The sequence below is a fragment of the Pezoporus flaviventris genome, unplaced genomic scaffold, assembly GCF_033815535.1.
Source record: "Pezoporus flaviventris isolate CSIRO_AGI_PZ_B2104156 unplaced genomic scaffold, CSIRO_AGI_Pfla_v1 ptg000047l, whole genome shotgun sequence".
NCBI classification, from domain to species: domain Eukaryota; kingdom Metazoa; phylum Chordata; class Aves; order Psittaciformes; family Psittacidae; genus Pezoporus; species Pezoporus flaviventris.
In genome coordinates, this window is record NW_026892595.1 from 14,452,815 (window position 1) to 14,468,304 (window position 15,490).

The 15,490-nt window shown below is 40.5% G+C and overlaps 1 protein-coding gene across 2 annotated transcripts; it reads right to left on the reverse strand.

Annotated features, from left to right (window-relative positions):
* Positions 1–3,545: 3,545 nt before the first annotated feature.
* Positions 3,546–12,148, reverse strand: SRI (sorcin). Of its 2 annotated transcripts, XM_061468416.1 has the most exons (8): positions 11,911–12,148; positions 10,274–10,357; positions 7,111–7,180; positions 6,336–6,379; positions 5,212–5,359; positions 4,945–5,058; positions 4,439–4,497; positions 3,546–3,799 (listed from the first exon to the last, which is right to left on the reverse strand). In XM_061468416.1, exons 1-8 carry the CDS (start codon positions 11,959–11,961, stop codon positions 3,773–3,775), a joined length of 597 nt encoding a protein of 198 aa, XP_061324400.1. In that variant the 5' UTR covers positions 11,962–12,148; the 3' UTR covers positions 3,546–3,772. The 2 variants fall into 2 exon arrangements, with proteins under 2 accessions (XP_061324400.1, XP_061324401.1); XM_061468417.1 differs by lacking the exons at positions 7,111–7,180; positions 11,911–12,148.
* Between the last annotated feature and the right edge of the window lie 3,342 nt (positions 12,149–15,490).

Here is a 15,490-nt window from a genome sequence, read left to right on the forward strand (position 1 = left end):
GTCATAAAACATCACAGGCATTGGGCTGTTGAAGTGAATGAATCTGGCTTTCATGTAGCTAACCAAAATGTCGCTTTTTATAAAATCAAATAATTATAATTTGGGGTTCTAAATTCCTGCTCACTTCTAATAACAGCATCACAGTATCTACTTCCATGGGAGTATTTAATACAAATGCCTGTGGTTTTCAATGTTACTGACATACTGTAACATCAGTAAAGTGACTTTCAATGACAAAGACTGTTGTGTGTACTTTGTTCTCATTAAATCCTTACATTTTAGCACTTCCTACTTTACAGGTCTCTGTAAAAAGAAAAAAGATGCTGCATGCATGGAAACAAACAAACAAAAGAACAACAAAAAAAACCCCAAACTACTGTCTAATAACAGAATACGGATGTTATTTTTCACATTCCAGGGTTTAAAATGATCCTGTGAGCTTCTCAGTCTTTGACTTATGGTCCTGATGGTCTCAAGGCAAATCTACAGTTACTGTTCCTCAGGTTTGCATGTCTGAAGGCAACCTAGAAAGAATATTGTAAACTACACCCAGTTTGCAGAAAGGTCAGGAGCAATCACACCACACAGTATCGTGTAAGCGTCCTTCCTAGTGTGCCCTGTGGGAAAAAGAAACCCTTCGTTCAAAGTTAACTGTTTCCCTAAAGTGGGTAACCAGCATATTCTAATTGTCCACACAATCTAGTCTTAATGGGGAAGCTTTTTTTGTTTAGCTAGATGATAGCAAATTCTGTCATCACTCCTTAGCAAAAGTATTTATTATCTTAGTTTACATCTAAATGATTTATTCTATCAAAGACAATACCATGGATTTTTTAAATGCTTATGGCAAATAAAAAGCGATTCTTTCTCAGGTAACCTAGGATTCATTCCTGGGTTTGCAGCAATTTGGCTTCCGCTTTTCTTGGTTTTGTGTTTACAAGAAGATTCCCAAAGAAAGCCTGTTGGTTCACACTGTTGTTCTTGCAGCAATTCACTGCCAAGTAGCTGGCTGCTGCCAAAACAGTAATTCAGCCTGAGGAAGTAAAACTGAGAAAGACTTGAGTCTGAGTGTTATTGGTCCTCCTCCTTCACTGCTCCAGCCACCTGTTACACCTCTCACTATAAAAAATCAAGAAGTAATCCTACCCCCAAAACCACCCTCAAATTATGCAAAATAAGCTAATTTTACTCCCATGTATTATTTCACCAGTAAGTCTCATAATTTATTGCATAACTTTATACCTGTATAGGAGTGTGGAACTTCTGTGAGGTCTCTGATCATTTAATAAGTTACACTTCTTTACAAGGATGTTGTATTCATTATTGTCTGATGTTTGCTGTCATTAGCAGTTTCAGGCCTGTGCTGGCTGGAGATTTGGAGGAGCAAAAGCAAAAAAGTGCAGACCAAAGCAAATCAGCTTAATAAATGAATGAAAAATTGTGTGTGTGTGTGTAAGCCGTGCAAAGACACTCACTCACCACCTCCCACCCCCCAGAGTAATGCACAACCAGTCCTCACGCAACAGCTGCTTTGGAGAGACCTACCCCTGCCCAAAGTTTAGCGCTGAGCACAACTTTACATGGTGTGGAATTTCCCTTTGGTCAGTCAGGTCAGCTCTCCCCACCGTGTTCCCTCCCAGCCTCTTGCCCACCTTCAGCCTACTCATCATTGTCATAAAGTGAGAAACTGAGACCCTGATGCTGTGCAAGCATTGCACAGCTGAACCCCTGGTGTGTTGTCTGTGCTGGTTTAGTCACACATCTAAACTACGGCAGCCTGTGGGCTAATGTAAAGAAAATTAACTCCATTCCAGATAAACCTAGTACTGGACTAGCAACACAATTAAGCGAAAGTGTAAGATGAAAGTTGCGTGGTCAAGGCGCATTTTGGTAAAGTTGTCTCATAATTTTTAGGGCAAAGTTAGCAGTGTGAGGGTGAATACTGTGTTTATGCAAAATGGTCTAATCAAAACCCTACAGGAAGAACAGCCTTTGCTCTTACTAACCTTGCCAGCTGTTTAAGTTTTGAACTGCAGCCGAACTGATGCTCACTCAGACAAACCTTTATGGAGTTTGGTTACTATGTTAGAAATGCTTTGTGCAGCATTCCATTCCCAACCTTATGTGCAACAGGACAACGTACAATTATCAGAATGTGGAAGTACATTCACATCTATGCCTTTAAAACAATTTTTTGAAGGCATAAAGAGAACTAGCTTCTGAAATAAAACTATAAGAAGATCCAAGTAGTATATACCAGTTGCTTCTTTAGGTGAGACCAGCCTGCTTGGCATTTAGAGCCCGGGAACTAGTGATCTGGATTTTACAGTAATACTAGCTAGTAGTTAGGGTACAAAATAGTATCTTCAGTCAAGATTTCTGCTCTGACAATCACTTCTGTTGTTTGTCCAGCGACATGTACACATACGTATCTATATGTATGCATATATGTATAGCTTTGCTTACATGCTTAAGGAATGCCTTAGGGCAAAAGATCCTCCCCAGAAGTGCTCTAAACCAGTAATATAAGAAATATACTCCTTTTAACATTCTTCTGGCATTCTTTCCATCTGCAAGACTAGCAAAAGAACATCTATCACTCCGCTGTGGTATGCAAAAGTGACCCAAATTAACAAAGTTTCATTAACTTATTTAACTGGAAAAATGTCTGAACTACCTCCAAACAGTTGTGCTGCTCCCTCTTACCATACTGTGTCAATCTTCCCTCAGGAAAAAACTCCCCATACCCCCCAAAATACAACCAAAAGTCCTCACCAAACACCCTTCTTTTCTTCCCTGAAAATTCTCAGTCAAAAAAGTCTTGCCTTTTTGTATCTGCTTTCATGTGAATTCTACAGCACTGGTGGCCGCTGCCATGATCTGAAACAGTCATCTAGCAAGAATTTTTCAAAAGTGAGTTTTGGGCCCTATGTATTAATTGGCATCCTGAGGCAAGAAGCCTGCTTGTTAGGATTTGAAGTGCAGGAGACAGAAACATTAATTTACATGTACTGAAGCCTGGCACCTTAAAAGTTCATTGATCAAGGGAAAGTTAAGGTATAAACTGACACAGCATAGTTTTTGTATGTTTAAAAGTGGTTTATATAGTGACACAAACAGAGCGAGAACCTTACTGGAGCAAAAGGCCCCTATGCAAGAGCACACTGCCAGGAGAGTTCTCTGCTGTGCTTTGTCGCACACCTGCCTATGAGAAGTTCTATCAGGTAGTCTTGTGTTCAGCACATGTTGTCACAGACTTCATCCTGAAGATAGCTAGCTGTCAAAATAAGCAACTTAATCTTACTGATGTTCTAATAGACCAGCCTAAAATAACCATTCCAAAAGCTCTTTCAGTTCATACACCTGTCTTACGCTGTCAAAGAGAGAAGAATATTTATCATCTTATGCCATACGCATGATACTGTTTAAGACAGAAAAAGGCAAGCTGCACTCCAGGAACTGGTTTTAGTGCATCGCAGGAAAAAAGTAAACACAAGAAAATCTTACTATCTGCATAATTTGAGCTATACGCAGTTAATTGCAAGTTTATGAGAATAAAAACATCTTTAATAGTTACAGTTAGAAGTTACAGACAGTATTACATGAATATTACATATTCACTGTAAAAACTGAAAAAAAACCAACCAAAGTGATACCTGCATAAAAATATGTAATTTCCATTACTGAGATACACAATCATTGGAAGATTTGGCAAAGCAAAACACAAACTGGAATGTTAATCACGATCATCCATGGCTTGCTTCCTTTTGATTTAGATGCTCATAACACACTGTATGAACTGAAAAAAAGAACAATCACTTATTAGATGTATGGTAGAGAACAAGTTTTCATTTTTTCTCCTAAACTACCCATTGTCACTGCTCTTTTCTGTAAACAAATTCAGCCCATGAACAACAAAGCTTTGAAACTAAATATGAAAATTAGCTAGCAATTAAACCAAAGGAGCTCCTCAACAATAACAATAAAACCCCCAGGAACATCTGAACCTAGCGTTATCCTTTTCCTGCACAGATGCAGATGGGAAGCCAAGACTGGCTTTGTGTCTTGGCCACTCTCACCTCCCCAACCTTTTCTAGGGAAAAAAGCCTACCAAGCTTTGAAACAAAGAAAGGAAAAAATATCCCAGAAAATGATATGAGGAATTCATGTGAGTGAGTGATGTAGCTTCTTAGATCTTCTTGAGCCACTCTGGTAGGAAGTCCAGGCAAAAATGCACAACATATTACAGAACTCTATAAAATACATGAAAACTTTCTGAGATAATACTCAGGAAAACTGAAAACCTTTGTGCTCTCAGGGAACACCAGAAGCATAGGGAAGACACGAATGAACTCAAATTATTACTGCTTTTCTTCAGTTTTAACTTTTTCTTCAGTTTTATCCTGTAATTGTAACTGCTTCTTTAAAGTTCACTTACATCATCATACTGGAAGTTCACAAAGCCCTGCTGAGATACATCCCTTCTTCTAAAGCATTCTGAAAAAATACATTAATAGAAATCAGATAAGAATAATTACAGTTACTTTTTCTTTTAGTACTTTCATAGAATTCCCAAGTCACATAAATGAGAACTCACGAAGAACACTACAATTCATTCCAAGACTTAACCTCCTGTACTTAATTGTCATATTTATCATATACAATCCTTCATGTTCTGTTAATAAATAGTTGCCCAATTTTTATATCATAACTCTTCTAATCTCTGGAATAAACCCTGCATTAGTTTTAAATCCATTTTTCAATTGGAAATTAAAACATCATAATCTGTAATTGTTCCAGTTTTGCCTGTAAATTCTATTGAAAGAAACCTATTTTGTGCTATGTAAAAGTTAAAAGTTGAACTTCAGTTAAGTGAGTAATCAGATTTTATTAAATAAAAATGTATTATGGGGATGACAGTAACGAGGCTGTAATCCAGCATACCAGTGAGAGCTCTGAGTTTCACACAGCAGGCAACGTAATCATCAAATGTAATCTTGCCATGAGTGCTGTATCGCCTTGTGATCGCGGTCACTGCCTGTGGGCTCAGTCTGAATCCTATTTGAGAATAAAAAGTCTACTTTGAAAAGACAGGTTAATAGAATCCAACACATTTTTAATTGGAAATATGTGTCAGTTATTGCAGGATGGTAAGAGGTACTGGGAAGTGCTCTAAATCAGCACCTGAGACAAGAACATTTCAAAACTTACCCATGGTCATCAAGGCTTTCTCCAATTCTTGGCGATCCACTGTACCACTTCTATCGTTGTCAAAACTTACAAAGTGTTGCTTCCAGCCACTGATCACAGCCCAAAGTTCTTTAAACTCATTAAATCCCAGTGTGCCAGACATATCCCTCTGATTCCAAAGATAAGGAAAATGTTTCTTAACTTAAAAAAAAAAAAAATCTAAAAACCCCTTTTGAATGGCAATTTGTATTTTTTATCATCTGTAGTTATTTTTTTTTTCTTGGAGATCAATATTAACAATGTTTTACTCTAAGTTTTCCGGTGGAAAACTAACTACAGCAACCCACAGCAAAGAGATAAAACTACCGACCAAACCCAAAGGTCAGAGAACTTGCTCTCCCCACTTCTTCCCACTGAAACCTGATAAAGTTATTTGCTCTTTATGATTTTAACTTACTTCACACACTTTTCTTTTACCTGCCACAATATTATTGTTACAAATGAAATACATAACTGAAACAAAAATAGATGCCAAATGAAAAAGTCTCTTGCATTCTGCAACATTTGTTGAAGGTGAGCTAACAGCCCTTCCAGTTTCACTTCTGCTCTTTATAAACAGCAAAACATTTGAACATGGCAACTTAAGTTTTGACTAAAAAACACTCCAAAGATTCTAGCCTTGTACTGTGTATGCCAGTCTTCCATAGGTCCTACTGCTGAATGCCATACACCACCGCATTAGATACTGACACCTGATTCATTCCAGGCGCTTCCTTTAGGGGGGCTTAGATTATATTCAGGCTAGGTAGTATAAATGCTTAATTCATTAGCACGGATTGGAATGTTGTCCAACTTGACACGATGAGCTAGTTTGCACAAAACTATTCTGGGCTGCCAGACCAGCCCCTAGGCTTAGAGGGATACCACTTGTTTTAAGAGTATCAGCCATTGAGAGCCTCGTTTATTATTATTTCATCCTTGCAAACAAATAAGAATGGAATTTTGTAGCTATCTAACCATAAAGATCACAATACTTATCAAGTAAGGCCCGAATGGGAATTATAAAGCATTTCCCAAAATTTTGGCACCCTCTCACCTTTGCTTACATAATGCGAAAAATTTTTACATTTCATAGTAAAGGATACATCCAGCATCGAGATCATGAGTCTGCAAGTCTCTAAATTGAAAGCTATTTAAATTAGAACATGGAAAAAAATAAATTACCTTAAAAGAATTATTTTTAACTTTATCTAAACATAAAATTTTAAATTGCTTTTTATTATATGCTGCTAATATAATGTATAGAATATTATCTAATTGCTTCCACTGGACAGACTCGTACCATATTTTGATCCAAATAAGAGCTTTTCATGAATACTTGTTAGAAAAAATGACAGCAGTCAACCTAGAGGCAATTCACTTTATATTTAAAATTAATATGCTCTTATCTCAATCCATAAAGGTTTTAGGTTTCAGCCATTTCTATTTGACTATAGACACCGCTTGAGCAAGCCAGTTTTACTCATAGAAGCTCCACTTTCTAAATTGAACATGAGGTATCCTGACAGAGGAGTCATGCTACAGAAATTCTTGTTTTTGAGCTGAGCTTTGATATTGAGCAAAGCAAAACACCTTTTTAAGAAATGGCTGTCTTTTAAAGAACAAAACAAAATGCTTCCCCAACTTCACAGCCCAGCACTGGGGAGGAAAAATTAGGAGGCTGAGAAGGAAAGTCCTACATGTATAGAACTAAATGCAGAGAATTTACATTTCCATATGGAAAGCAAGCATGTTTACCATGCAAATAATAAAAGCCCCAAAATTCTACAGAAAGCACAACTACAAGTGTTTTCTAGCAGATGGCAGAAGAAATGGTATGCTTTAGGGTTGTTTTTTTTTTAATTTAAATCATTAACTTACGTTTATAGGCTCCTGCAATCCCTGATTGGGTGAGACATCTCTGTAGCTCATCAGCATCTATTTGTCCATCCTTTTGGTAACAGAAGATGTATCAGCTATTGTTTTAATCCCCTCTCCCAGGCTGCTTATTCCCAGTACCCACTCCCTTTTCAGTGGCAGGTAGTTACCCTTTCAAAAACCAACTGACTACCTGTTTGCTATAGGACAGAAACTGTCTTTTATAACCCATTACCTGTAACAATGTTTCTTTAGTTGATACTTTTGCAATATGCATTAGTTTTCCTATCTAATGATGCACTACAAAGTGAACTTTAAAAATAATCCCAAAGCAACAAATCTACCTCAAATATTAGTAGCATATAGTTGAGAGCCAGCTGCACAGAAACCAAGGCACACGATTTTGAACAGAAAGACAGCTTTCCTTAAAGTGCTAATTTTAACTTAGTGGATATTGTAGTCACCTTAGATTACACATTTATGATCTCACTGCTACAGTAGGAAACCAGGAACCCAGATCATACAGACACTCTTCTCAAGACAGCCCTAAGACTTACAAATCTAAAACTCCCTGTTTTTTGGTGAATAGCAGTTGTTAGCAGAACAAAAGCAGAAAGCAAAGAACTTTGAAAGAAAAACCAAACAAACACAGGAAAGGTACCTATCTGCACGGTTTGGAAAATGACTCACTGCCAACAGATCCTGCTCAGAGACACGTAGAGAAAACAACTGCCAACTCATGGAAAGCAGTGAGCTGTCAAAAGTGGAGCTGGAATTAATAGGTCACATTCCTCAAGCACACAACATGAAGTTCAGTTCATACAGAGTTCAAGATAATCTGACTCATTCAAGTATGGAATGGTGTATCTGTAGATCTAAAATATGATGTCACTTTTGTAAAGCATTAAATAGTGAGAAGAGAGTTGCTTTATATTCAAAAGAAATTTATTTGCCTCGGCATCTTCATAATGTTTTAAATCCAGTAAGCACTTTCTATCTTCATTTTTTTTTAATAACCAGGACATGCTACTAATTGGCACAGCAGGAATGGCACACCCAGGTAACTTTCCGAAATGAAGTATCGCTGCTTATAGGACAAGTAGTAGTTAATATGTTAAATTATATTTGACAAGGTCTGAAAAAAAGAGCAATAATGATTTGATTCTATGTAAAATTAGTGGCAGCAAATTCCAAAATTGATTCAAATCTACTCCATCAGCCTAACAATATAAATGTATTTAAAATTTTACTTTCACGCAAAAATAAAAAAAAAAAAAAGAGAATTGAAACAGCCATGCATATTAAGCAGCAAATCTCTTCAAATTCCTTGTGCCTTCTGAAACAAAGGCAGGATCTTTAGGAGAGGCAGGAAGAGAAGCAGGATTTGTAATCATGATTACTATTATAAAAAAAGATGCTTGGCCCTTTTTTTTTCTTTTTTTTTAAAGTAGAACATAAGCAGTTAAACTGGACAAGGCACAGGGGTTTTGAGAACAGAAAAATGAAAATTATTGCTTCTATTACTTCCTACAAAGACAGACTCAAATAAAGATTTAAAACAATGCTTCTTTCTTCTACCTGTTCTATTTCACTTTCTTCTTACAGTATTTTTACTTCTGCACAGTCATAGGTCTCTGAAACTGACTCTTACAATTCCAAGGATAACATTTCAAAAGCTACCCAGCTTATTTCAATAATGAATGATTTCTACAAATAGAAAGTATTTAAGAGTACTAACTTAAGTATTAAATGAAACTTGATCGTACCCATTAGCTCACTGGTTCTCCAGCTTTCAGTAATCCTCCCTCACTGGAGAAGCCTGGGGATGGTCTATGCTTTGCTGAGGTCAAGCTCCTGCCATCTCTTCTCCACATTACTGCATTCTGTTTGCTGTTACCTCCCTTTCTCTTTACACTAGCAGCTTACTCATTTTTCCAGCGCCAGTCACTTGCTCCACTGCTGATTCCTGTCACACATCCAGGTGCAAAGGCATCTCATCTGGCAAGTAAATGGCCAGCATGTTTAGCAGAATTTAGCCTGGGCTCCACCTTATCTGAGAGGCCTGCCTCACTACACATAGGTCATTCCAGTGTTCTCCTGTACTACAAAAATACATGGTCTACATATTTTCATAAGCAATGTTAGAGAAGTAATATATATACTGTAAGATGCATTACTAAATCAAAAGAATAACATACAGAACAAAACCCAAATTACACTCTTTAAACTGGGAATTTAAACATCAGCTAATACTGCTGAATTCAAATTTCCATGTTGTGGTTACATACCTGTGGATAACAGATCTAGGAGCAGAGTTTTAGATTTTCACACCCCCTAGAAGGGAGCAATAAATAGCTATATATATGGACAACCAAGACAGAGCTTATCTCAATGCACCTCTTTGCATCTAAACTACAGCTCAAGAACTACTTATTTCTAGTAACATCCATAATCATACAAAACAAATATATGCCACAAAAATATAGGAAATAAATTAAAAATGGAGTGCAGAATGACAGGGAGGAAAAAAAGAAAGACCTATATCAAAGCTGCGAATGCCTTTTCCTCTAAAAGAATAACCACTCCATCCTCCCAGCAAACCCAGATACTGGTACAACTCCAGACTGCTTTTCCATTTGTGAGTCTATTAAGATCATGCCATGATCTCTTTCTTATTAGCATTTCCTGCTCTTAGCCAAGCCATCTCCACAGCTCATACTTCCCATTGTTTCCTGCTTCCTTCTCCTGAAGCTGGTAGCATTACCCAACCCCGAGCTGAGCCACAATTCAGTTACAACATTTCATATAACTATATAGGCCCTGTATATACTTACACAGGAAATACAGTGCTTATATACATACATGTATGTGTATCTATGTCTGCATTTACACACACAGACACACTGTATGCAGAAACTAACAGCATTACTTAAACTCTGTAGTTACTGTGTATATAGCTATATGGTCAAGCTATACAGCTCTATGTAGCAGATAGGCTAAGTAAAACCATTCTGTTGGTTAAAAAAAACAACAAACCCAAACAACTTGAAACAACAGTTTTCCTCACTGCAAATACTAAGGATTCCCCTTGCCAAAAGCTAACACAGAAATCATTCCCCAGGAAAAAAGAAAATTCCAAGAAATAAATAACATTTTATAAGTTTACCTGCCCTGCTACTGCAGCAAAATAACCATACAAAGGATCCTGAGCTTGTTCAGGGAATGCTGGTCCTCCTGGAGCTCCTCCATACTTTAAAAATCAAGAAGAAAATTGACTTTCAATCAATGATTTGATTAACTGAATTAAGGAACGACAGTGTTTGTACTTAAGAATCAACTTGTGTTGTTACACACACACCAAGCAAAAAAGTCAAACCAACCAAAAAAGAAATTCCTTAACGTGGTATTGATATACTCACTTACAACAATTTAAGCAGATCAGTGTAAAACCTTGCACAGGAGCAATGCATTGATTTATGTGCAGTATGCTGTATCTCATCAGGGTTGAATTTTAGTCTCTACTTACAGATAAGGGATACCAAAGATAGGGCTAGTAAGGCACTACAGATTTTTATTTCCATTCCAAAAATGTTGAGCAAGACAGATCTGTAAGGAAAATGCTTGGAAGAATATGCCGTAAGCATGGAAAAATTTAAATGAAACTGATTCATGGAACAATGCAAGTTAATCATGTTTGACTGAGTTGAGCCAATAGTCCGTGTGTAACAGCATCTATGCCCGTCCTTTGCTGAGTTGGAGCAGGAGTACCTTGTTCCTCAACACCACTTGGCTATTTATCAGCCCCTTGAAGTGAAGACAGATTTTGATCGCATCACAGAATAGTCTGGGTTGGAAGGGACCTTCAAATATCATCTAGTCCACCCCCCCTAAAATGAGCAGGGACATCCTCAACTACATCAGGTTGCTCAGAACCACATCCAGCCTTGTGTTGAATGTCTCCAGGGATGGCGCATCCACCACCTCTCCAGGCAACCTGCGTCAGTGTTTTACCACCCTCATTGTAGAGAATTCTCTCCTTACATCCAGCCTGAATCTCCCCTCTTTTAGTTTAAAACCATCATCCCTCATCCTATCACAACAGGCCCTGCTATAAACTCTCTTCCCATCTTATAAGCCCCTTTTAAGCACTGAAAGGCCACAATAAAGTCTTCCCAGAGCCTTCTCCAGGCTGAACAAGTCTACTAACTCGCGCGGTTTTTCCGCACAGGAGAGGTGCTCCATCCCTCTGATGACTTTTGTGGCTCTCCTCTGGACCCTCTCCAACAGGTCCTTATATTTTCTGTACTGAGAATTCCAGACCTTTACACAAGGCATTAGGCAAAGCTCTCGTCTGGGGGCTCCCGTGGTGAGCCGACTCGGGGAGCGACGCCCCCAGAAGTGACCCTGCCCCACTGGCAGCACCGGCCAGGATGTGCTTGTCCCCTCTCGCGCGGGTGGAGCCCCGAGCTGACCCCAGCAGCACCTCCCGCGGGTCAGCGGCGGGCAGGGTGCCGAGAGGGCAGGGCAGAGCCCACCTAACACGGTTCTCATCGCTTCCCGCACGAGCCTGAAAGCCGACAGCCCCAAACAGCCCCGGTGAGCCCCTGAAGCCATCCCTGCCTGCGCCGCGGGACCAGAGATGCGTCGTGTCCCGTCCCCCCCCCCCCCCCCCCCCCCAGCTCTACCGGGCACCTCTCAGGACAGCCCGGAGGTTGCCCCCTCGGCCGCGCGCATTGAACGGGCTGCCCAGCCCCAGGCAAGCTGTTCCGCCGTGGCGGCCTAGAGCCACCAGCCGCCGCTCACCCCGCCCTGGTAGAAACCGCCGCCGGGTGCCGGCTGCCCGGGAAACGCCATCTTCGGCTGGCACTTGCCCCTGACAGTCTGGCCTCGCCCGGATGGAACCACCCGCCCAGGAAGGGGGGACCGGGACGGGCCGGAAGATCGGGACAGGGCCGGGGCTGGAAGCGCTGCCAGCCGCACTGGGCAGGCGGTTGCTTTCAGTCACCGGGGCAGCCGTGCAGAGCAAGACGGTGCCGTCGGGAGCTGAAGGACCAACCGTCTCCCATCGTTATGCCCCCCCCCCATTGTGGTGGTACAGGCCGCCGGCCCGGAGGCGGCTTTTCCTCCCGACAGCAAAGGGGCGGTGCAGCGTTGTTGCGGGGCCCGTCCGTGGAGGGGCGAGGTCCGGGGCTTGTCCTCTACCCTCCGGTCTCCGCCGCTGCCGGCGTTGTCGGGGCGGTGCGGCCCCGTCAGGGCGGGACACGGGCAGGGTGAGCCGCGGGGCGGATGGAGGCGGAGGGGAGCGGGTTCAGCTCGCTGCGGCGTGCCGCTGCCGGCAGCCGTCCGATGCGGACGGGAGGCGCCCGTGGTAACCACCGCGCGGCTGGGAAGAAGCTGAGCGGACCCGGAGAGAGCGGCCGCGGGAAGGCCGGGGTCCGGGTGTTGCTGTGGCGTCCCTGGCACACCACGCGTGGGGCAGCTGCTCTGCGGCGTGAATCTCCTTGTGTTGAAGTCACTTTGTTTTAAAATCACCTATTTGTGATTCAGAAGAAAGCCATAAAGCGGGCAAACTCAGTAGTTAATGTGTACATATCTTGCGTAGAATCAGGGAGTGGATTGGGTTGGAAGGGACCATCATCTATTTCCAACCCCCTGTCATGGGCAGTGACGCCTTCCACTAGATCAGGTTGCTCAAAGTCCTGTCCAACCTGGCCTTGAACATTTCCAGGGATGAGGCAGCCGCAGGATTACATTAAACCTGTCCTCCTTTTTTAGTATTGTAGCTTTCTGTTCAAAATGAACACCTACCCTGGTCCCAGAGACACAGAAATTACATAACTGTATAGTTTTCTCTTGGGTCTGCAGGTCCAAATTCTTCCAGAGCAGGAAGGAGCAGGGAATGCCAGTGTCCCACTGGAGCTAGGAAGCCCTTTTGTGCTGGCCTCCACCAGCAGTGCTTGGTCAGAGGCTGCTCTGGTTTTTATTTTTAGCTGGAGAAGCCTCAGCACAGCCTCCTCCAGGCTGGAGGAACTCGCTGGTATAGCTCATGCTTTAATCCTGCTGTCTCTGTTCATTTCAGTACCCCAGGAATCAACAACAACTGAAATGGCCCCAGCACGGTCTGAGCTGGACTGGTTACTTGCGGAATACTAGAATTTCTCTCTGTTGAGAGATATTTCATTAAGTTGCAAGAGAATGAGAAATTATTTGCTAGAGTTGGCTGACACAAGTCTACTGATGGAGACCTTGCAGAGTAAATGACCTGCTGTCAAAAATCTGAAAGCATAACATTTTATTTTCTGTTTGTTAGCATAATTTCTGAAGAATTTTATAGATTTGTTCTTGTGGTTTAATTATTAACCTTGATTATGGGCCTTATGAATTTAATTGTGCTAATTTATTGTAAATGTAATTGAGTCACCCATCATCCAGAAAACTGGGCTTTCAGATGATATTTGTATAGCATACATTTTTATTATTTCAGTACTGTTTACACTGATACTATTAATAGTTGCCAGTAACATGAAAGGAAATATTGTGGTGTTCTGTGAAATTTAAGAGAGCTGCCAAATGAAAGAGACAAATCATTATTTGATACCTTCATCACACAGGACAGCATATATGAAACCTCTCTTTTCCAGGCAGCTGAGAAAGAAAGTAGTGAAGCTGGCTAGCTTTTTGGCTTAAGAAATACCTATCTCACAAGAGTATTTGTATAAGGATCTGTTGAAATCAGATAGTGCAGCAGTCAAATAGTTTTATTTGTCAGGCTTAATCACATGCAGGGTAGGTCATTGGAAATACTGTGCTGAACCTTGTTAGAGTTCATATATTAATGTCTGGGCAAGAAGCCTTCCTAATTAAAATAGGATCTAGGTACAGTGATAAAAACTAAAGGCTGGAAAGACTGAAAATAAGTGGCAAAGAATCTAAGTGATAAGATTTGAAGAGTTACACACTGATAAACAAAATTTTAAATAGTATGTATGTGTTGCCAATAGCTTAAAGATAACAGGAAAAAAATTTAAGCTGCTCTAGTGAGAAAAAAAAACAAAACAGCACAAACCAGATAAGATTCGGGCCAGTTGGTAGATAAAGATACTGAAACTGTACAACTGTAGCTGTACAGAAAAGGTAGATGTATTTCATACATTTGAAAGTCAGCATAAATACCTGGTCATCCTTTGTTTGCAGTGCTTCTACTGAGACTACAGGTAATGAACACTGTACACAGTAGTTAATATTTGCAAGATTATTTAAATTCAACCACACATAAGTGAAACAGCTAGAAGACAAATGTAACAAAGTGATATACTTTATATGGTTTGTTAGGTGGGTGTTTTGTTTGCACTGGTGAATTGTTTATTCAGTTTTTATCCAAGGAAAAGGGAGGCTGCAATGGGAGGCTGTTGGAGGAGATCAACACGTACACATCTGCCTTCTGAAGGGCTACTGAGCTATGGTAACCTTTTAAGTTACAGTAAGATCATTGCATCAGAAATACATCAGTAAGAAATCTGTGTAGAATAAATAGCTACTGATTTTGCAGATCTCAAAGAATATGTCATCACTCTAGTGGGAAGACTGAAGTCAAGCAGCACACCATGCTAGTGTTGTTGCCTTTTTTTGAGATAAGTATTTTCCTAAATATATATATTTATATATATACCTAAGTAAAATAATTTTGCTTAGAAACTGAAGATTATGCATGCAGTTTACATTTCACAGCTTTAGCTGGATTCTTTGTAATAGGATGTTAAGAAAGAATTAAACCCAGAGGTAAGGTAATAGCATTACTGCCTTAAAATCTGATCACAAGTTATATTCGTTGCATGTGCTGTGCTCCCTCACAGGGAACAGAGGTGAGCATAAACCTATTACAACTCACACATTTTCTTCTTGCTTGTCTTCCCTCCCTCTGCCCCACTAAGTCCGGGTACATTTAGCCCTGATATGAGCTCATGCATTCAACCACCCTGAACTGAAAGGATTGCGCCACATGGTGCTGCCAGTTAGGTTCCCGTCCATCCGGTGCAGTGGCTAGGAGCTCAGTGGTGGTGTACTGAGGCATCATGCTTTCCTGGCAAGGAAGTGTGGAGTTTCCAGAACTACAATGAAAGAAGCTGGGGAGGAGACGGAATTAAAATGTAAAGTTCAAATTTCCTGAAGTCTTTACTTAGCACATCTGAAGGGAAAAAAACTTGAGAATACGTATATTGCTTAAGGGTGGACAAAAAATAATTTCCTTACCCTTTTAATTGCCATAACTTGAGATGAGTCATGCAGTCAAACAGTGGAAAGTTAAACATAGTACAGTCCAGAAGGCTTTAATATCATGCCTCTATTGTTACCCAGAATGAATGGTGCTCCACTGTTTTGCTGC

Bases quoted from the DNA above. Each gene is read 5' to 3' on its own strand.
- SRI (XM_061468416.1), bottom strand. From the start codon at position 11,961: ATGGCGTTTCCCGGGCAGCCGGCACCCGGCGGCGGTTTCTACCAGGGC. The intron at 10,358-11,910 runs GTGAGCGGCGGC...TGATTTTTAAAG, and splicing joins GCGGTTTCTACCAGGGCGGG to TATGGAGGAGCTCCAGGAGG. The intron at 5,059-5,211 runs GTAAGTTTTGAA...ATTCTCAAATAG, and splicing joins GAAAGCCTTGATGACCATGG to GATTCAGACTGAGCCCACAG.